We start from the raw sequence: 22,468 nt of genomic DNA on the forward strand, positions 1-22,468 counted from the left end.
CCAAAACATTCGAACTGTCAGAAGTGAGAAAGTGTTCTTCGGCAGGACTGGTCACCACTGTAGATCCAATGGCCAGAGCTCATGATGACAGAAACTGCTAGTGCGGCACGGTCAGAGGCCTGAGTAGGGAACGGGCTGCACGTCCACTGAGGTAGCCACACTGCGTCTTGGGCTTCAGTGAGGTCAGCCCAGAGGGTCCCACCAGGGTTCCAACACCCCCATTTCAGTTCTGGTTTCCGGCCTTGGAGGCCGCTGTCTGCCTGTGGATGAACCCAGGAATTAGATACAAAAAAAAATAAAACAAAACTGAGCTGGTTTTTAGCTTACTTGAAAATGACGATCAACGTCCCTTATTTTTTTAAAATATGAAATTGATAGGTGAAATGTTTTCATATATTACACTATGGTTCATTTGAGTAAGACAATAGGCATTTTCCTGGACTTCGTGTCGATCATGATCTAGGGAGAGCTGATCCTGTAGTAAGGTTACTTGTATAGTTGGCTTTATTGGGGACTAACAACAGAAGACTTGTGCAGTGAGCTTGACAGGAAGAACGGCAATACTGGGTTTTATGCTGGGTTCTATACCAGCCCTCCCCCACACAGATTTCCAAAATCCTGATTCGGTTTTAGCACATTTCTTTCTTGCGCTTACATAAACAAAACACTAGCAAGCCATCAGACTCTACCATGAAAATGTATTTCATGTTAAACATAAAGTACACATCATGCAAATGAGGCATCACCGTAGTCACAATGGTGCTGCAAGGTACAACAGATCCCAACAAAACAAACATTTAACAAAATAAAGCTGTAAGATGGTGAGGCATTTGCTTTGGAAAGACAGAACCATGCTATTAAGGACTGTGCGCTTGTCATGGAAAGGATGTTTCCCAATAAGTCAGCAAGATGAATGTCAATGCATCATTGGAGGCATGTATTTTATTTCATATATACATACAATATACATACACAAACACACAGTTTCTGTAGTGAATAAATTCTTAAACTGTAGCTCCTTTGAAAAGCACATGAGCAAGATTACTGTTGCGATTTCGCAATAGTTGCACACCTTCTGGCTGCACATCTCTCAGAATTCTGGTTCTTTCCAAATCCCTCGTTATACAAGTCAAATCCAGCTTCAAAGGAAAAAGATCCTTTTAATCGGAAAGTCACATTTTTTAAACCAGGAAAAACAAATTAAGAGTAAATATCACTACATGGCATAAGGTATATGGAGTATACATTCTGTTGTCATTTTCCCCATTCAGATGCTTTTATGCTGAAGTCTGTAAAGTGATATACTGGGTCCAACTCAGGGCCCATCATTTCAGAGTACTCCGGTTTTTCATTTGGTTCTGGTTTGAATTAAGTTGAGCAAACATAAGAGTACACCCACAAACCCCACCCCCACCCCAAGATTCAAACGAAATAGTAGCATTATGGAAATCAACCAACTACATGTCATTTGTTCATATATTCCATTAGAGCCACTAATGGTTTGCAGTGAGGGCAGTTTGGAGATTTTAAAGCACAACATGAAAGGGACTTGCAATCTTCAGTTGCCCGTGTACATAAGACTCAACAAGATGGAACAGAAATCACACACTGTTCAATTCCTTCCTTATTCAACCAGACTCACTACTGCAGTCCTCCGGGAGTATTGTAGGGTGATGTATTTTGCAAGTGGCGAAGCTTAATAATAATAAAGGGCTTCTTGTTAGAACCTTCCAACAAAGATACCCAGGGAGAAGGGGAACCCTGGATTTCTTAAAAACAAAACAAAACAAAACAAAGATGGGGAGATATGCAGCCTAACTTTAGTAGAGTTTGGATAAATGCATAGCATATTTACAAGGAAAACTACCTAGATGGTTATGTGCCCCGCCTTTGGGAGCAGGATGGTTATAAAGTACAGTTCCAAGCTGGAGTCACTCAAGCTCTTCAGAGGCTCACTGGGATATTCAAGCAGTACAGGAAGTGTTTAGCAGCAGCTGAAGCTTCTAAATAGAACTGGGGGATGAAACTTTGCTAAAGCCCAACAAGGTGAATGTCTCAAGGTTTCTACCAAGAGTGGTCAGTGTCTGATATACTAGCTAGGAATACAGGTACACTTAGATCTAATCATTTGGAATCCAGTGGTTAAGGGCGACAGAAGCTTCTTCAGATGGGCAGCAGCTTGGATTGGACCAGTAGCAGCTTCAAGGGGGCTCCAACCACCACCTGTGTCAATGTGAAAAAACAGAACCAGGTGAGACCAATGAATTTGTGATGATCTATTCTCTTATACTAAAAACAGAACACAGTGTGGCACTTTCTCAGGTCCCCTCAGTGAAGCCATCAGTTCCGTGAATGACTTCTAACTAAAAGGTTGGTGGAATGAGTCCAACCGGAGGTTCCTTAGAAGAAAGGCCTGGAAATCTACTTCTGAAAGAACATAGCCATTGAAAGCCCTCCGAAGCTCAGCCCTACTCTGAAACACGAGGCTGCAATGAGTCGGACTTGACTTTGATGCAACGAGATTTTATGGAACATTGTACCTCCTTAGTACTTATTTTCCTAGCTCACAGTATTTCTCAACAGAAGTGCTATCGCATTTGGGGGAGAACTAATTTTTGAGATGGACCAAACTTCTTTTGTAAAGGATTGTCCTAAAAACTGCAGACTATTTACACCACCAAGTTTAGCCTTCCAAAAGCCAGTGTTGCTCCCCCCACCGCCACTGTGACAACAGAAACTGGCCATAAGCACTTCCTAGTGGGGTTGTACCACTCGTTAGAGCAGAATTTAAGAACCAAAATATACCACAAATGAAAATACGTAAGCAATGTGTATAAAAGATTGGTGAAGCTTTTTCTCTCTTTCTGAACAGGGACTTCGCAGTTTTCTAGGTAGAGTGTGGGGAATATATCTGAAGAACCACGAATACTTTCCCAAGTCTTATGGATTTCTGGTTCCACTAGAGCAGTGGTTCTCAACCTTCCTAATGCCACGACCCTTTCATAGAGTTCCTCATGTGGTGGTGACCACCCCCCCACCAACCATAAGATTATTTTTGTTGCTACTTCATAATTGTAATTTTGCTAATGTTATGAACCGCAATGTAAATATCTGATATCCAGGATGTATTTTCTTGTTTTTAAAATCATTTTAGTGGGGGCTCATACAACTCTTATCATAATCCGTACAGACATCAATTGTGTAAAGCACATTTGTACATTCATTGCCCTCATCGCTCTCAAAACATTCGCTCTCCACTTAAGCTCCTGGCATCAGCTCCTCATTTTTCCCCTACAGGATGTATTTTCATCATTACAAATTGAACATAATTAAAGCATTGTGATGAAACACAAAACAATATGTAATTATATATTGTGAAATATTTATTTCTAATGACAAATAAATGTAATTTTGTCTTGAAGCATGTTGTAGTATAGGTAAGAGTCTTCACGCCACGAACTCATATGTGGGTGTATCTGCATGTGGCTGGACCCGCCTGGAGACGATAGAGGAGAGGTGTCTCAGTTCCTAAGATCATCGGAAACATGTGTTTTCCGATGGTCTTAGGCGACCCCTGTGAAAGGGTCGTTCGACCCCCAAAGGAGTCACGACCCACAGGTTGAGAACCACTGCACTAGAGAGTGAAGTACCTACGTGAACGGAAGGGAGGATAATATAGTCAAAGTAAAAAACAAAACATACCTCTGAACCAATGGTAAGCCATTAGTTGCCTGAGAATAGCATGTGCCAGCGAATTAGGAGTTTTTAAAATATTCAATAAGGTAGTTCTACTTTTATACCATTTTCCCTGTCCCTTAAAATGACCTCTCATGAATGAAATGACCACAACTGCAAAACTGAGAGAAGTGAAATCTACAATGCATTGTCTACAGGCAATAGGAGGGGACAGGTAGAGAGCTCAGTCTACCTGTGGCACAGAAACCTTGGCCACAAGGCCTCCCCAACCATTTACCTCATTTGAGAAATAAAAAGGCCAGGATAAATATTTTCAAACATTAAAATATAAAGTGACTGGCAGAATGCTGAGGATATAGAAATTTATTTTCCAACAATCTAAAATAGGAGCAGCAACTAGAATTTTTAAGTTATGAAATACTTTGATGACAGATTAAAATGATATATTTCCCTTATTTAAAAAAATAATGTGTGTGGTTACATAGGTAGATATGTATGTATATGTTTGCTGAGCAAGATACATGTATGTGTGTGCATATATCGCTAAAGATATATATGCCTGTGTCTAGTACCTATATGAATAAATAACACATACAATAAAAACCGCATAGGAGACAAAGCTATGGCTACTTCTTAGACATAACCACATACCTTGTGAGATTGGTTTACTAGGTTTGAAGGCGTAGGACCATAATTTCATAGGGAAACTATGAAACATAGAAGACCAGATACCACTGAGTAAAACTAGGGGGGCAAAGTTCATTTTCTTAATAGGGACTTGCAAAACTATAAACACATTCTTCCCTTGCCTCTAAGAAAGGTGCTACTTAAGACTGATCATTGTCAAACCTGCAGCCTGGGTGTCTCAATCGTTTTGTACACATACTCTCAGTAGCAAGGGTGGGACGAGGCACTGAAGAGCCATATCTGAAGGGCTCACTTGAAATCCCATGTCCTGTGTGTACTGCAGTAGATGACATAATACATTCCGGCTGGTATGGCTGAATGATGTGTATCCTATATCCCCAACCTCCAGGGAGAGAGTGATGGACTTAAAAGTATCATCTATGAACTGACGGTACCTTGACTTAAAGAGGTGTTGGATTTGTCAACAGAAGGTGTTCAGAGTATTTTCTTGGCCAGGACTGTTAAATCCTTCGATCAGGTTTTTGTTACAGTCATCCAGGCTGAGATTCTCACTGGATCTCTTGGAGAACGCAGGAGGGCCAGTGAAATCTAAGAGATCTTGAAGTGCTCGGGCATGACCAGTTCCATTTTGGTCTAGGGATCCCCCAGGAATCATCTCACTCACTGGTGAAAATTCTGGGATGGAGATGAGCTCTTCTTTTGAAACAGGGCTAGAAGAGAAGAAAGAAAAAAGAGGGAACGAGAATAAGAGCTTTTAAGCATAATATTCGAGCCACTGAGACTGGAGGAACCCCTGGGACTATTGACCTGGGACAATCTTTGAACCCTACATAAAAAGGATCCTCAGAAATCCTCCTTAAACCAAAAATTGTTTAGCTTAGTTAAAAAATGTCTACCTTGATGGTACAACCACTCTGGAAAAATTGTAAGATAATAGGATGCTTCCTAAAAAAATCTAGAAATAGAAATGATTTATCAAAAAGAAATGATTTATCATCCAGCATAGGATCCAGAAATCCCATTCTAGGTACATATCCTAGAGAAACAGAAGCAGTGATATGAACAGAAATACCACACACCCATGTTCATTGCAGCATTAGCAACCTAAATGTCCATCAACAGAAGAATGGACAAATAAACGGTGGTGCCTACATACAATGGAATGCTACACATAAAAATAATTCTAAGTCTGTGAAACATCTTATGACATGGATGAATCTGGAAGGACATTGTGCTGAGTGAAGTATGTCATTGTATGATATAACTTTTATGAAAAGTCAAGAAAAGGTTTATTTACAGAAGGCAATAACTAATATAGGTTTTTTTTGTGTGCCAACATGGCTCCCATAGGAACATGTGGACAAAGTTCAGCCCGTCAATCAGGCTGCAGCTTGATTGGAGGGCAACCGAGACAAATGGCACATCACTCTCTCTCTCTGCTTCACCTTCCTGTTGGTGAGCCACACGGCTGAGACTTGCCAGAGTCTTGTGATACTTCCACCACCAATGGATCCACAAGACTCTGCACCCACTGGCTTGTGATCTGCTTGCACCCACCATCATTGCATGTACCTACAAGGATCTGAGGAGGAATTTAAGGACTAGTGTTGGACTTATTGACTTGATTTGGACTGGGCTGGGATGTTTTCTTGCTAACCAGTTACTGCTTCATTGAAAGCACTTTCTTACACATATATGAGTGTTATTGGATTTTTTTTCCTCTTGTCAACCCAGCCTAACACTATTACTTACAAACAATCACTTACTACAGGGGTTGGCACTTTTGAGATGGAAGAGCCAATCCTGTCCCTCACAATTTAAAAATTATTTGAGCCATAAGCATTTTTACACATAAGGAAAAATGTTAAGTATTACAAGTGAAATTATGATAGTTTTATTTCATTTGGGTTTTCCTTCAGTGTCACATGTATGTGCTGAAAGAGCCACGAATGGCTCATGAGCTGCAGTCTGCTGATCCCTGACTGAATGGATAGTAACCTACTGCCATCAAGTGGATTCCAACTCACGGCAACCCAAATAGGGTTCCCAAAAGCCGTACAGCTTCGACTTTCTTCTGAGGAGAGGCTGGTACTATCAAGTGAGCGATTCAACCCAGAGCTTATCTAACAGCACCACCAGGACTCACTAGATAGTAGGTATGTGCTTATTCAGGATAAGGGAAAGACAATACACAATCGGGAGAAAATCACTGCAATGTGACCAAGGTAAATGACGACACTGAGGGGTATGAAAGAATAAAGGACAGCTACAGCAAATGCTATCATGTCAACAATTCTATAATAGTATAACAACCAAAATTCTGTGTGTGGTTACAGAGGTAGATATACGAGGGGGTACCCAAAACAAACAAACAAAAACCAATATATCTATTTTTTATGTGAGGGTGGTGGTACATTTGGAGTTCATTCCACCAGCTCAGACTGTTAATCATGCTTCTATTTAGAGGTTCTGACAAGATTGCAAAACAGTGTGGGACAAAAAAGACCTGCTTTGTGGCAGATGGGGGACTGTTTTTTCCACCACTACAATGCTCACACAGCCATCTCAGTGCACCAGTTTTTGGCAAAAACCAGCATGCCTCTCTTGCCCCATGCACCTGATTTACCTGACCTTACTCCGTGCGACTTCTTTTTGTTTCGGTGAGTGAAGAGGGGCATGAAAGGCCAGTGATTTGACAATGTAGGAGAGGTGAAGAAAAAAATAAAGGAGCTTCTGTCAGACATCTAAACAGATGAATTTGAAAAAGGTCTCCAAGAATGGAATCACAGATTTGACAAATGTTTTAAGTATAATGGAGAGTACTTTGAAGGTGATAACATTGTAAGTACATAGCTTTGGAGGAAAAACTCATTTGGGGGGTCACCCCCTCATATATGCTATATAAATACGGAAGGGCATATGGTAGTACATGTATGTGCACATATCGTAGTGTGTTTTTGCATATTGCACAAATGTTTTGATATAACAGAGCACACAGAGGACACGTGTGGAAACATCTTTTAAATATCCTAACACCTTATGGAACTGAGTTGCGAGCTTGAGGACTACAGAGCAGAGTCTCAGGGGACATCTACACACATTGGCATCAGAGTTCAGAAAAGCAGCGTCATATATTCTAGTTGGAGGAGTAGCAACTGGGGTCTCAAAGCTTGCGAGAGGCCTATGGGAGTGGCATGCCCTCGGAGCTCTCATGAACAGCCCTGAAAAGAGCCTCCTGACAAGCACAGGCTGCAAAACTTCCTACTGAGCGCTTCTCACCTGCCCTGCATGTAACTCGGTCACTTTTTTAGTAAATTTTAAAATTATGAATATTGTCTGCGAGTTCTACGTGGCCACTGCAATGAATTAGGGAACACAGCAGCTGAAAAAGTAGAGGATGTTGTGTGTGACAGAACAAAAGTACTTCGAGAACCTTCACAATGGAAAATAAAATAGCAAGTAAACATTCAAACCTGAAGGTAAATGGAGGAAGGGTGAAGGGGTCTCAACCACCCCATGCTGCCTTCCTAGTAGTGTGGCCTTGGGCAAACGGCTTCTCTTTCCAGGCCAGGGTTTCCTCCCCTGTGACAGGGGAAGAATCTTCTTGGCTCCTAACAGTTCCTGTGAGCGGGCACTGAGTCAGTGCTCAGTTTAGGTTACGAACCCTTATAAGCAACAGCCTCCACCAACCAGTCACCTACCAACTGAGACTCACTTTCTCACCCACTGCTTCCTCTCCCAAGTGAGAATGCCAACCCACTTGACTTGTTCTGCTCCTGCCCAGGTGACCTGACTTTCTCTCCCCTCTTTCTAGAGATGGGAGGGTGTTTCACCCCTGTGACTCCCAAGCTTAGCAAGAGGAAGAGTGGCTGGGACATGAAGTCTTTCCATCAAGTGTCACTCTTAACATCCAAAGTAAAGCCGTGTCCAGGTTTTTCAGGTGAAGTACAGTGGCTCAGAAGCTCATCTGACATGCCCCTTAAACCAGTGAAGGTCCGGCAGTTGCCCTACCATATTTACTATGTCTGGAATTTAAGTACAATGGCTCATGTGCAGAACCCGTCCCCACCTCCATTCCCCAGGGTCTAACAGCTGCCCAACACATGGGAAGAGCTAGCACAAGCTCCGGTGCGGGCCCTAGGAATCACTGCTCTAGATGTAGAGGCGGCACCAGGAAGAGCTCAGGCCACACACAAAGCCTTCACTTTCTTGAATCCTGGTCAGTGCTGTCTTGTACTTGGAACCCAAAGACAATACAGAATAAGTAAAGCATGGGGGGGGGGGGGAAGGGGGCGGGCATTCTACATTAACCTTTCAGATGCCTCGGTTGTCTTCTGCAGGGGGAGAGGGGCACCAGTTAGAGGAAGCCTATCAGGATGGGTGGTGTTGGGAGGCAAGAGCTGCAGGCTTGCTATCGATCTATGTAGGATTTGCTCTTACTGGTTTTCAAGGGGCCCATTGGACTCTGGGTCTTCACATATGACTCAAGCCTGGGGCAACATGAGGCGGGATACTTATAATCAGTGTCCCACAGGATAGAGCCCCTAGACCAAGCTGGGAACTCCTGCCAAGGAGGAAAGGGGAAGCTCTGGCATGCTAGACCACAGACTGAGCATTTACACAATACGATAATTCCTGCCTGACTTTCAGATCTCCCATACTCCACGGCCCTGACCTTGGAGGTCAATGCCCAAGTCTCTACCCTAGTCCCATGCTGAGTTCTCCTTTTGTATGGGATTAATTTCCCAGTTGATCTCAAACATAAACATGGTACCAATTAAAGGATGTCCTATGTTTTCAGGATCTGAGAGCAAATGAGTGCCTTTTTCAAGTTTCCATTTACCAGTTTCCGGACAGGTGAGACCCTGGACAGTGTACAGCCCATGGGGGCCTCCCAAGAGCCCCTTTGTCTAGGGTTGTATCATCCTCCAGTTCCTGAGAGAAGTGGCGGTTAAGGGCTCTCAGATGCTACCCTTTCTCTGGACAACTGCCTTTGACTGTTTGGGAGCCCCCAGGGCCAGGAAGTGACACATGCAGTCCCCACTCTGGGTAGCTCACAGTCGACACCTGACAGATACGCTGGTAGGAAGCCCACCTCCCTTATCCCAAAGGGACAAATTATCTGGGAGACACTCATCCCTCAGAGGCCATAGGAACAGTTAAGGCCACATCCCTGCTCAGCACCTTTTCGTACCCCATCTTGCTTTCCTACCCACCTTTCTCCTGTGAGCTTTCCCCCAATAAATCCCTGTCCTCCACTCTGCTTCTAGGGAACGTGGCCCCAAACACTCCCAATTGTATAACAAGAGGCTAACTTGTAACATCAAGCAAACCTACATTAGGTGATCTGTGTAAAAAATGAAGAAACCACTTGCGATAGTGGAGGTGTTAGAGGAAGAAATGAAAGCTTAATGCAAAAGAATTAGACATACCTCACATCCATAGATTGAACTTCTTCAGTGGAATCATCCAGACTGGTTGATTTCCCATCAAGGGCATCCAGATGAATAAGTCCTGGAACTGGTTTAAGCCCATTAGCGAAAACATCCCGAGGAAAAGTTTCTGGGGCAGCTCGCCCTACACCAATCACTTCCTGGCAGGCATTCAATCCATTGATTTCTAGTTGAGAACACAAAGTTATTATGGGACTTATTTAAGGTTCCAAACAAACAAAAATAACAGATATGCACGAAGTTAATCCTTTGCTTCACATCTTTTACTAAAAAGTCCAGAAATAATTCCACATAATCCCCTAAACAAGGAGCCCTGGTGTCATTGTGGGTTGAGCACTGGGCTGCTAAATTGCACGGTTGGTGGTTCAAACCTAGAAACCACTCTGAGGATGGAAGATAAGGCTGAACAGATGTACGGTCTTGGAAACCCTAAGGAGCAGAGCTACTCTTCGTACAGGATTACTATGAGTTGGAACCACCTTGCTGGCAGTGGGCTTGAGTGGGTTGGGAATCCCCTACACACATAGGGGCGAAGACACATGACATTACCAGTGTCTGTGCAGGGCTGGTGACACACCCAGGGAGTTTCATGTTATACATAGCCCAGCTTCCTGGGATCTGGGTAGCACTGTCTTGAGCCACAAGAAAAAGGAAAAATGTGAAGAGAGACTCTGGGCTGGTGATGCCTTTTCTGACTTTGGCTACTATGAAAGATTCAACTCTAACATGTTTTTATAAAATATATAGTAGAATATTCCAGAACCCTAAGGTCTGAGAGACAGAAAAAGCCTCCATAGAAGAGCAGTCAGGTCTTCTTAAAACCTGCTCCACAAGCAAGCTCCTGGAAAAGCATCATGAGAAGGCACGCAGCCCGATTCTTGTGCTGCAGAAACTGATCAGCCTGAAGCCTGTGCTTTTCCAAATGAATGGGACATCCCCGATGCTGCTGATAGTCCCCCCCTCGGGGCAGGGGACTGGACTGCCCAGCCCTTTCTAGTAACTCTTCAAACCACAGGCAGGCCCCTCTGCAGGAAGCTTTAAGTGAGCTCTCCCTTGCCGAAAGGGAGCACCACACAACCAGACCTCCACTCACCAATTTTGTTGGGGACAACTGGTTTTGCCTTATTTTCCACACACACAACAGGCGGAGTCCCCACTTTAGGCTCGTCTTTCTGAAAACCAACACAGAGGGGAAGAAAAGAGAGAAGTCTGACTGTATAGCAAGAGAGTCTTTTTTTTCAAACCATTTTATTAAGATATGATCCAGATATCATATCATTCAATAGTTCAACTATGTCAAGCAGTATTGTACAATCGCTACCACAAGCAGTTTCAAAACATTTTCTTCCTTCTTGCACTCCTTGTTATCAGCTTCTCATTACCACTCACACCCCCACCTCCCCTGCAAACACTCAATCTAGTTATTATCTCAATAGATTCACCCATCCTGGGTTTCATAAGCCGAAGGACATAGAAAAATACATAATAGTCAAGAAGGCTACAAAATACAACAGAAATAAATTCCACTTTGAAGAGAAAAAAAAAACAAATTCAGAAGAAGGTATTGGAATCTTGCTGGGTCATTTACATGTTCATTCTGTGAAGTTTCTAAGCTTACTACAAATTAGGTATATTTCCCTTATTATTACATCACCATCCTCTTTTTCATTCATGGGCTATTGTGCTTTTGAGAAGCCTAGATGGTCCAACAAATGATTATGCAATTGGTTGCTAAGCAAAAGGTTGTTGGTTCAAACTTCCCAAGTGATGTCATGGGAGAGAGACCTGGCAATCTGCTTTTAGAAAGATCATAACCTAGAAAACCCTATGGGGCAGTTCTACTTTGTGTTATGGGGTCACTGAGAGAAGAAATCGACTCACTGGCACCTAATAACCACGATATTGTGCCATTCCCAGCACCTCATCACCCCATTTCATGGAAAAAATCTTTTATCTATAAAATGTTATCACCACTCGATTTCTTTTAAGGCACCAAAAAAAACACCCCAATTTCCAATGAATCGATTTTGACTGAAGGTAGCTCTATGTAGAGCTATGCTCAGTTGGGTTTTCAATGGCTGAATTTTGGGGAAGTACATTTCTTCTGAGGGTCACTTGGGTAGACTTGAACCTTCAGACTGCTGATTAGCATTTGAGTGAATTAACCCGCTGCACCATCCAGGGACTCCTTGAGGGTCCTATACCCTCCTCAGTCTAGCCAGGGAAAGAGCAGAAAGAATAATTTTTGTCCAGTTAATTCTCTCGAATACTTATACTTTCTTAGAATGTATTTTCCCAGTCTTTATCCCTAGTACATGAACTATGAAAAGGGTACCCTGCATTTCCCACCTTCACTTCGACCTTCACTTCGACCTTCACTTCTGGAGACACATCACTCTTCCTTGTTCTCTTCATGATTTCATCGATTCTCTAAAACCCACGAAGAATAAAATAGGAATCAACAAGACTCAAACCATACAAAATAGTCTATAAGCAGTTTCATATTTCTCAGAAAACTGGTACAAGATCAATGTCAGCACAGGATCATCAGTATAGAAAGGTTTTCCACATGGCACACCTCCGGCTCTGTGAACAAGATCAAATGCTCGACAAGTTGATCAGTATGTATGTACTCTTTCCTTAGGTTACCTCTAATTCAACAGATCACCATGGGGGACTCAAGAGGACTGCATTACAGAAAGTGAGGGGGAAAAAGGTCAGGAGAAAAGACACAGAATGGTCTCCCAGTTCCTAAGCCTAGAGCAATACAAAAGCCCAGGCTGGTCCTAGGGGCACCCTTAGAATGGGCCTTTAAAGTCAGCCTCCAGAACCCAACTCGATCCATGATTATATTAAATACAAATGGAATAAGCACTCTAATTAAAATACAAAGACTGCTAAACTGGATGTTTTTTTTTAAAAAGGGACTACATGCTGTTTACAAAAAGGCATGATCAGAAGGACACACGTAGGTTAAAAGAAAAGGAATGAGAAAATATTTACCATTTAAATAAAGCTGATAAAGTGGACTTTAAAACAATATTACCAGAGCTATAGAAGAACAGTTCAGAATGATAAAGGAGTCAATTCACCATGAAAATATAATATCTGAAATATATATTCACCAAACAGGTTTTCAAACATATAAAGTAAAAATGGACAGAAAAGGAGAATTAGACAAATTTATAAAGGTGTAGTTTTTTATACTCCTTTGTCAGCAATAGCATAAAATGACATAATAAAGACATACACGGTTTAAACAATACTATCAATAAAAAACTTAATTGACAGCAATAAGTACACTTTATCAACAACTACAAAATAGAACTGGAGGGGCCAAACCTAATCCAGGGATAAATATGGCAGCCAACTAAATAGGAGGGGGAAAGAAAGGGGAAAAAAATGAAGACATGGGTAGGGGACGAGCAGGACACTAACCCACCCAAGTGGAGGGTATTGTTTATATCTCCACAGGAGAGGGAGAGAGAGACCAGGCTTCAACCTGATGCACCAAGACGCGAATACAACATACCGACATGTAACAGGGAACCAATAGAGAGGTCTGCAGGGCCGGCCCCAATCCCAACTATATGGACACGCCTCCCCCCATGAAGAAGATACTTTAGAGGACAACACTGAAGCTACAGCTTGGGGAGAGGGGCATGTCTGATTAGAACACACAGCAGAAACAAAGATGGATGGAGAGAGAGAAATAACATATCCTGGCTCACCAAGCCCCGAGGACGATATTCCTGCTCAGAGCTGACAATGTACAGAGAGGACCATAGGGTCGGCCCCACCAGGAGACATGATGTCCCTATGGGGGACAACACTGGAGACACAGTGCAGGAATTGTGCCCAACCCTACCCCATCACAATCAGGTAAAACACCAAGGGCATGCAACACAGCAGCAAGGGGGAACAAAGTGATGAAATCCCCCGGGAATACCAAAAATAGATTTTGGAGACAGTGTGGCACCCTATCAAACTCGACTGGAAAACATAAAGGCCAACAAACAGACCTTGAACTATTTATAAGCTTTTCCATTTTTGTCAGTGGCTTTCTTTTTGTTGTTGTTCTTGGTTTTTTCTTAATCATTTTATTGGGGTCTCGTACAACTCTTATCACAACCTATACATCAGTTGAATCAGGCATGTTTGTACATATGATGCCCTCATTCTAGTCTAGACATTTACTTTCTACTGAGCCTTCGGTACCAGCTCTTTTTTTCCCTCCCTCCCCACCACCTCATAACCCCCTGGTTGTTTTATTTGGCTCTGCCTGTTTTATGCACATATGAATGTCTGCATGTCTATCAGGATAAACAATTTGGAGATGAAAAGAATGGGACCAATGGTTCCAGGGGCATACGGGAGAAGGGGAGTTGGGACAAAGGAAGTGGGGGGACCAACCCAGGGACAAAGGAACAACAAGTGAACTAAAATCAAGAGAGAATGACGTAGGATGCCTAGTGGGGCTGAATCAAGGGCAATATAGCAGTGAAGAATTACTAAATCTGAATGAAGGCTGAACATGATGGTGGGACATAAGGAAAGTAAAAGGAAATAGAGAAAAGAACCAGGAGCCAAAGGACATTTATAAAGGTCTAAATACAGGCATATACATAGGTAAACATTTATATATAATGAAAGGGGAATAGATTCTATGTACTTATATCTATATGTTAAGAATTAAGGTTGCAGATGGACATTGGGCCTCTATTCAAGTACTCCCTCAATGCAAGAACACTTTGTTCTAGTAATCTGGCATTCTGTGGTACTCACCTTCCCAACATGATCGCTGAGGACAAAATGGGTGGATAAGCATATGTGGTGAATAAAGCTGATGGTGCCCGGCTATCAAAAGATATAGTGCCTGGGGTCTTAAAGCCTTGAAGATAAACAAGAGGCCATCTAGCTGAGAAGCAAGCAAGCACACATGGAAGAAGCACACCAGCCTGTGTTATCATGAGGTATCTATAGGATCAGGTATCAATAGGATCAGGTATCAGGCATCTAAAACCCAGAACAAAATCATACCCAATGTGAATTAGTTGGGGGGTGGTGTGTGGAGTGGAGACTCAAAGCCCATCTGTAGACAACTGGACATCCCCTCACAGAAGGGTCACAGGAAGAGATGAGCCAGTTAGGGTACATTATAGCACAGATAAAACACACAACTTTCCTCCAGAACATGCCCACTGCTACAAATATGAGCAGCGACATAGGGAATCCAGGATAGATAAATCTCTCAGGGCCAACAATGAGAATAGAGATACCAGGAGGATTAGGGGAAGGTGGGGGGGAGAAAGGGGAAACTGATTACAAGAATTAATATATAACCCCCTCCCAGGGGATGAACAACAGAAAAGTGGGTGAAGGGTGACAGAGGATGATTTAAGATATGAAAATCATAATCAATAACTTAAGGGTTGATGAGGGAGGGTGGTTGGGCGAGTGAGGGGGGAAAATGAGGAGCTGATATCAAGGGCTCAAGTAGAAAGAAAATGCTTTGAAAATGATGATGGCAGCATATGTGCAAATGTACTTGGCACAATGGATGAATGTATGGATTGTGATAAGAGATATAATAACCCCCAATAAAAGTATTTAATAAAAAATAAGAAGTGGACTCCCAATTTGTTCCTCCCAAAGTCCTCCGGATCCCTGAACCCTTCAAAAATGGTTTTATTGAGATACAACATACAATTCAATAGTTTGGTCATATTAAGAAGGGTTATACATTCATCATCACAATCAACTTTGGAACATTTTCTTCCTTCTTGTACCCTTTGCTATTGGCTCTCTATTTTCCCCACCTCCCCTTCCATGCTCCTAGGTGATTATTAATCCTATTGCTGTCTTCATAGACCACTCATCCTGCTCAGCTCTCACCTTCTTCCTCTCCAGTCGTTCCTGCTCAATCTGCAGCATGATCTGTTCCCTTTCTAGACGCATTTGCTTAGCAGCTTCTTGGGCCTTTGCTTCTGCTGCTTCTTTCTAACAGACACAGGCAAATGAAGGCATCAGCTTTATTTAACTCAGAAAACATTGTTCAACTCACCAACTCATCGCCTTCCCCAAAGTGGGGTACCATTCCAATATTAAATGTAGATTTACACAAGCTTCTCAATAATGGTGTAGTAGGTTGTACGTCAGGCTGTTAACCGTAAGGTCAATGGTTCAAACCCACCAGCCACCACTCAAGAGAAAGGTGAAGCTTTCTGCTTCCATAAAGATGTACAGCATCAGAAACCCAAAGGGGCAGTTCTACACGGTCAGAACTGATTCGATAGCAGTGAGTTTGGTTTTATAGTTTTCTCAGTATTGAAACAGACCAATTGATGCCTATTCAATATATTCTTTTAAAAAATAGTTGGCATATACTTCATGTACCATAATCATTTAATTATATTTTAAAAGAGTTATGTAATCATCACCCAAATCAATTTCAGTACATTTTTTTCTTGTTCTTTGCTCCCTGTTCCACACACCTCCCTCACCCTCCCCTACCATGCTCCCAGGTAGTTATTAATCTAGTTACTGTCTCGATAGATTTACCTATCCTGGATTTCACATACAGAAAATCATACAAAACACAAACAGGAAACAACAAACAAAAACAAAAGCAGCAAAAAATGACTAAACAAAATAGAGAAAAATCTCAATCAAAAGGAAAGCAGAGAATATTAAAATGTGAAACAATTTTTAAAAAGGTAAAAAAGGAGATCAACCTAACTGCATGTGCCATAATCAACTTTACAATGCTTTCTGTCTGACAGCAAGTCTGTTTCATCCCTGGATTAGATTCAGCGGGGGTACACTGGAGGCTTAATCCACATGGAGGCCCTGCAAGTAGATTTTGGGCTTCCACTGTCCTTCATACCTTTCTGCAAACCTGGTATTCACAATTTAAATTCAGACATAATTCCCTATTCAATATATTTGTGTTTCATAGTAAATTACCTGCAGATAGCAACCAAGGTCTTCCTAATCTGAAGCCAGTTTCTGGTCATGGAATGTGCATGTGGTGGAACATTTCAGGAAGTTAACTATCCCATGAGTGACCCTCAACAGTGAGGAGCTGGTACTGGTGAATAAATACCCCAATTTCCTCATCCTTCAGAAGGTCAGTTCTAAGGCATGTTCCAGTTGTTCTGAGGCTCTACAGTGACACACGCAGTAACCCGTGCATCAATGTATTGACTTTCCTCTCACTCTTCAACCAGCTTCCTGGGATTCCCTTCCAAATAAGCAAATTATAACCAAGCTCTGCCCCAGAGTCTGTCTTTGGGGGCACCAAAGCTAATGCAAAGCAAACATTACCACCTTCACTTCTGTTCCCTAAAGTAACTTGTATTTCCTAACCAGCCTGTACTGCTTTTAAATTTTTCCATATTATGAGCCATTCAAATTTACATAAATTTACCTGATGTTAACTAGCCCTTAAAAACACAAGGAAAGTCTATCTACAGACTCATACTGTACCTGCTTCTCAATCATGACTTTTTCTTGCTTTTCTCTCTCTTGCTTTTCCTTTTCTTGCTTTTCTTTCAATAACAGCTCCTCCTCAGCCTTCTTCCTCGTCGCCTCTTCTGCCTTTCTTTTCTCTTCCTCGGCCTGCCGTTTCCTTTCTTCTTCACGTTTACGGGCTGCTTCTTCTAGACGAAGCCTTTCTTCTTCTGCCTTTCTTTTCAGTTCCTCTTTCTCCAGCCTTTTGAGGACATAATTTTTGTTAGAAGACATGCTCAAAAGGCAAACTTCTGAAGAGCGTCTGCGTGCCAATAGCATCATGTGAACAAGCCCGGCTCACATGGACACTGGGATGAGTGTCCACGGACTAAAATGAACTCTTTCCAGAAATCCAATTCAATCTCGAGTTTGTGTATTTACCAAAAAGAAGGTTAACGAGGGTTGGTTTTATATTCTATTAAACAAAGATGTTCTCCAATCAATCTCAAATGACCACAATTAGATAGGAAGCCAATCTTGACAATCTTAATGATAGTTATTAAAAAACAAAGTAGGATATTTAAAATTCAAAAGCAATGACTATGAGCTCAAAAAATTCCCATGGGTCCTAATTGGTATGTGACTTCTGAAACAACAAAGGTATAAGAAAGTGCTCAACAGAAACTTGAAATTTAATATAGAAACTAAATGAAAACTATCCATTGTTCCATTCATTTGATGAATTTTTAACAATGTGGATGTTTCACAATGTAATGACAAAGAGCTCTACGGGAGGAAATGCTGTAAAGTCTCAGGGCTTTTGAGACATTTCTAATCGTCTTCCTTTTCACGTGTATAACACTTTCTTCTTCTTCTCTAGAAACTGGAGAGTCACACTTACCTTGAAGTGTTACTGCTTATATGCCATGCATTCTGATTGTGCCACTTGCTGTGTAATCTTTGGACAGTTCCTCAGCCTTTCTGATGGTAATTTTAAAATGACAATAGCCATACAACTTTATTGAGAATTAAGTGAGATGATGCATAAGAAGGACTTAACCCAATGCCTGACCTCAGGAATATTTTAAATGACAGTTTGCAGTATAATTTAAAGTGACTCCTAACCCCAGCACCGCCCCCCCCCACCCGGTCTTTTTAAGTGCGTCTGTCTTGGAAGAAGTACCGTAGGAATGATCTTCAGAAATGAAGATGGCAAGACTTTGTCTCATGTACCTTTGGACATGTTACCAGGAGGATCCAGTCTCTGGAGAAGGACATTGTGCTTGTTAAAGTGGTCAGTGAAAAAGAAGAAGACTCTCACCTTCGCAACAAGGGACAAGCCATAGGCAAGATTGTGAGGATGGCAGAGGACCAGGCAGTGTGTCATTTCATTGTACTCAGGGTCTCGGTGAGTTGGACCCAACTTTATGGTACCTGACAATAACAGAAATTTGGTTTTTCCAAAAATTACCTTTTCATATGTATGGAAACGTGTCACTGACTTGCTGGAGTGCTGTTATATTATTCTAAAAAGGCCAAGGCTTAAAAATAGACCCTTCCATCCTAATTGTGAAGGTTAATAGCTATGAAATATTTTAAAAGAAAAAAATAGCAAAAAATGTTAACACCAGAGTCCAACAAAAAATTGATCACGTCTTCTGCATTAGCACAGGGTACAGAGGGCACAGAGCTGGCAAGCATTGCTGGAATTGCTTTAAAATGTTCTGGAAATCATGATAGTGGAGGCGGGGAGGAATTAGAGGAAAGTTGTATGTTTCATTATTGCTATACTGCACCCTGGCTGGCTCGTCTCCTCGAGACCCTTCTGGAAGGGGATGTCCAGTTGCCTACGTATGGCCACAAGGATATGAGTTTTTGTTCTTTGATGTCTGATACCTGATCCCATTGACACTTCATGATCACACAGGCTGGTGTGCTTCTTCCATGTGGGCTTTGTTGCTTCTCTGCTAGACCAATTCTACCTTACAAATCTGGCTAGACCAGAGGATGGACACTGCTACAGATAAGAACTGGAAACACAGGGAATCAAGGACAGAAAAACCCCTCAGAACCATTAACGAGAGTAGCAATACCAGGAGGGTAAGGGTAAGGTGGGGGAGAGAGGGGGAACTGATCATAAGGATCTACATATAACCCCTCCCTGGGGGACGGATAACAGAGAAGTGGGTGAAGGGAGACGTCCGACAGTGTAAGACATGACTAAATAATAATAATTTATAAAATATCATTGGTTCATGAGGGAGGGGGCATGGAGAGGGAGGGAAAATGAGGAGCTGATACCAAGGGCTCAAGTAGAAAGAAAATGTTTTGAGAATGATGAGGGCAACAAATGTACAAATGTGCTTGACACAATGAATCTATGTATAAATCATGATGAGAGCTGTACAAGCCCCCAATAAAATGATTTTAAAAAGAAAAAATGTTCTGGAGAAAAGAATATTTGGAAAGTGAAGGTGGTAGCAAATTTACAATTCTGCTTGATGTGACTGAACTGTGGAATGATTTATGTATTAACCCCAATTTAATTTTTAAAAATGTTCTGAAGAGTACCATGGGCCCTAATCAGAAGAAAAATTCCAGCTCTTTTAAATTCCTCCATGGAAAAACATGTAGATCCACCCCAGGATGATCAAAAGTGGACATGTTGGTAATAAGATTTAAACAAAAGTTAATGAAACAGAACAATTTCATGTCTTACCCACTTTTTCAGGGAGCAAGTTTTTACTGTCTCTTTAAACAAAAAGGTAATACTGTATATTAATGAATACATGAACTAATTTATAAAGGGTATCTTCAGGATCTTAAACTCACTCCATTCCTTCTGGTTCTCTGGAGGGTTCAGGTGCAGATGTAGTGAAATATCCCCATTGGCCCCAAATATCCACGACCCTCAATTATCACCCCAAACACAAATTATTCCCCCAAAGGCCTCTGGTGCTTCCATGGAAATCCTATTGTCTTATGAGCAAAATTCCCCCCAGTAACCCCGCTTCGTTTTCCCAATGTAAGGTAACACCCCTCAACTGAGTGAAACATCAAGCCTCTCAAAATCCTGAGGATGAACATCCATTTTCTGTTTGTTTAAGGGACCAAAGGACATGAATTTCCCCCAACCCCTGTCCCATGATTACTGATTTCCTGCAAGCTTGACCACATCTACGGGCAGTTCTGTTATTCCACCTAACCCATTCCCCCTCCCTCACCAACTTGGTGGAAAATATTAGAAAACTAAACATCATCATTATCCTTTGGCATTTTACCTCTGTCCAGTCTCCAGTCCCTCTGGCAGCACCCTTTCATACCTTGCCTCACCTTACTGCTGTGTACATAGACTTTCCACAAACAGGTGGACAAGACATGGGTTTCATTACACTGTTCACTTCTTGTGTGCTTAAAAGCTTTCACTAACATGAAAGCTTAGCCTTCAATGCTTGAGTTTCACATATGATTTGATCTCAACCCACCATTCATCTTTCTGGCACCTGATTATTGACCTGGCCCTGATTAGTACTGCCCAGTCAACTTGTGTCTGCTTCCCTTTTCTCTTGGTGCCTCTGGGCCCTCTAGTCCCCTCCTGAAGGTTTACACAATGGCATGGAGACCACTCGGCTGCCCAACTTCAGGTGTAGGTGACCCCAGGCCCACTCAGATCCCTCCAGGCTGCCAATAACTGGTTAGAGTGAGGCCCACACAAATCTTGACTGCCATACTCCCTCCATTTATCCTCTTCCCCTGCATCTCTATGGGGGAATCCGCCCCCTCCATCCTCTCTTGATCTTCAGAACTCTTCTTCAAGCAGGTTAGGGAGAAGATGGGGACACTTACCTAGGCCTTCTCTTCTCTCGGGCAATACTACTAAAACGCAAAGTCCTGCAAACTGCTCCGCTTGTGCTACTAACTCCATGTCCTATGTCCTCTCCAGTTCCATGTCCCTTCTACTGTTCCTTTTCATTGCCAGAGGCTTCCTTCTGCACACCCCTTTCCCATTGCCTGCAAAAGTACAGGGCATCCCACACTTTCCTGGGCCCTCGCTGCCCTACCTCTCCCCCCCTCCCACCCCAGACCTCTTAAGGTTCTCTCCCTAACCTCTTATAGCCTGGTCTATGTCCCTACCACTCTTTTGAAACATGCTCCTCCAAAATCTCTGTTCATCTCAATACTAAGACAGCCTGTTCTTGGCTCTTAACACATCTTGGCATTCAATATCCCCGCCTTGAGAAAACGTTGCACTGCCCTGGTTCCCTCCCCTGCAACTGTCTTCTGCATGCCCTAATGTCACCAAACAGCCTGCCACCTGGAGGCTCAGCCCTCAAGCAGACCTGAGGAGGTCCTGAGGAGCTCTGCTTCCTGCTGAGTCTGATGCAAACACGCCCTTTCTGGCTGCACACAGCGTTTGGGGTTACTGCCTGACTTGAATGTCTTTCTACATGTGCCTCTGTGCATTCTTTTTTTAAAAAAAATGTTTTTATTGTGAGTTAGGTAGGAGGCTTACCACTCCCTCTGTGCCTTCTTAATGTGTCCTCAATGTGAACCATGATTTCTGCTTCCTGGCATGATTTCCTGCTAGCTTGTTACTGCCTGTGCCTCCTTCAGAGGTAGGTCCAAGTTCTATGATTTCTTGACCTGGGTTCTTCAGGCTCTCAATGACAGCTGGCACCATTCACTGGCCCAGTGTTCTGTGCTTCCAAGAGCATCCCAGTGTCATTATTGGCTGAGATTGGGCCAGCTTTTGTTTTCTTCCTAGGGCCCATGTGTCCAGGCTCTTAGCCCTTCTGCTCTGGGTTATCCCATCATACCTGACTTAGATGACATTTCCCTCACCAGTTTACAATAATAATTGAGTTTTCCACAGTTTGGGCTCAAGTGGTCTTATTATTAATTTGGCAACTACATTTTTGTAGCTTTAACTATTAACTCTGAACATAAAACAGACTTGAGGATGTCCACTGTTTGGAACCTTCCTTTCTCACCTCCCATGGAGAGGTAGGCAATGCTTCACATTCTGGCAAGAGAGACAAAAACTATTTTGGGGTCAAGAGTATCACTATGATTTTTACTCTGGGTCAAAAATATTGCTCTGATTTATACCAAGGCTTTATATGTCAATTCCGTGTTTCCAAACACCTAGCTATTCATAGTTTAATTTATCTAAAGTCAGATGGATCAATTTTATCCTCTGATATAAACTCCCCTGGCTC

The 22,468-nt window shown here is 42.4% G+C and overlaps 1 protein-coding gene across 2 annotated transcripts in view; it reads right to left on the reverse strand.

The window, feature by feature from the left end:
• Positions 1-681: 681 nt before the first annotated feature.
• Positions 682-22,468, reverse strand: part of MAP7D2 (MAP7 domain containing 2) — a 141,100-nt gene continuing 119,313 nt past the window's right edge. Inside the window, exons 10-16 of one of the 2 annotated variants that reach the window (XM_075538787.1) lie at positions 17,286-17,511; positions 15,693-15,797; positions 12,159-12,227; positions 10,891-10,969; positions 9,777-9,963; positions 4,779-5,054; positions 682-2,223 (exon numbers count right to left, since the gene is read on the reverse strand). In XM_075538787.1, the coding sequence (XP_075394902.1) occupies positions 4,805-5,054; positions 9,777-9,963; positions 10,891-10,969; positions 12,159-12,227; positions 15,693-15,797; positions 17,286-17,511 (916 nt within the window). In that variant the 3' untranslated portion in view covers positions 682-2,223; positions 4,779-4,804. Of the gene's footprint in view, positions 2,224-4,778; positions 5,055-9,776; positions 9,964-10,890; positions 10,970-12,146; positions 12,228-15,692; positions 15,798-17,285; positions 17,512-22,468 lie in introns of both variants that reach the window. The other variant, XM_075538786.1, reaches the window with a different exon arrangement.

The sequence above is a fragment of the Tenrec ecaudatus genome, chromosome X, assembly GCF_050624435.1.
Source record: "Tenrec ecaudatus isolate mTenEca1 chromosome X, mTenEca1.hap1, whole genome shotgun sequence".
Taxonomy (NCBI): Eukaryota; Metazoa; Chordata; class Mammalia; order Afrosoricida; family Tenrecidae; genus Tenrec; species Tenrec ecaudatus.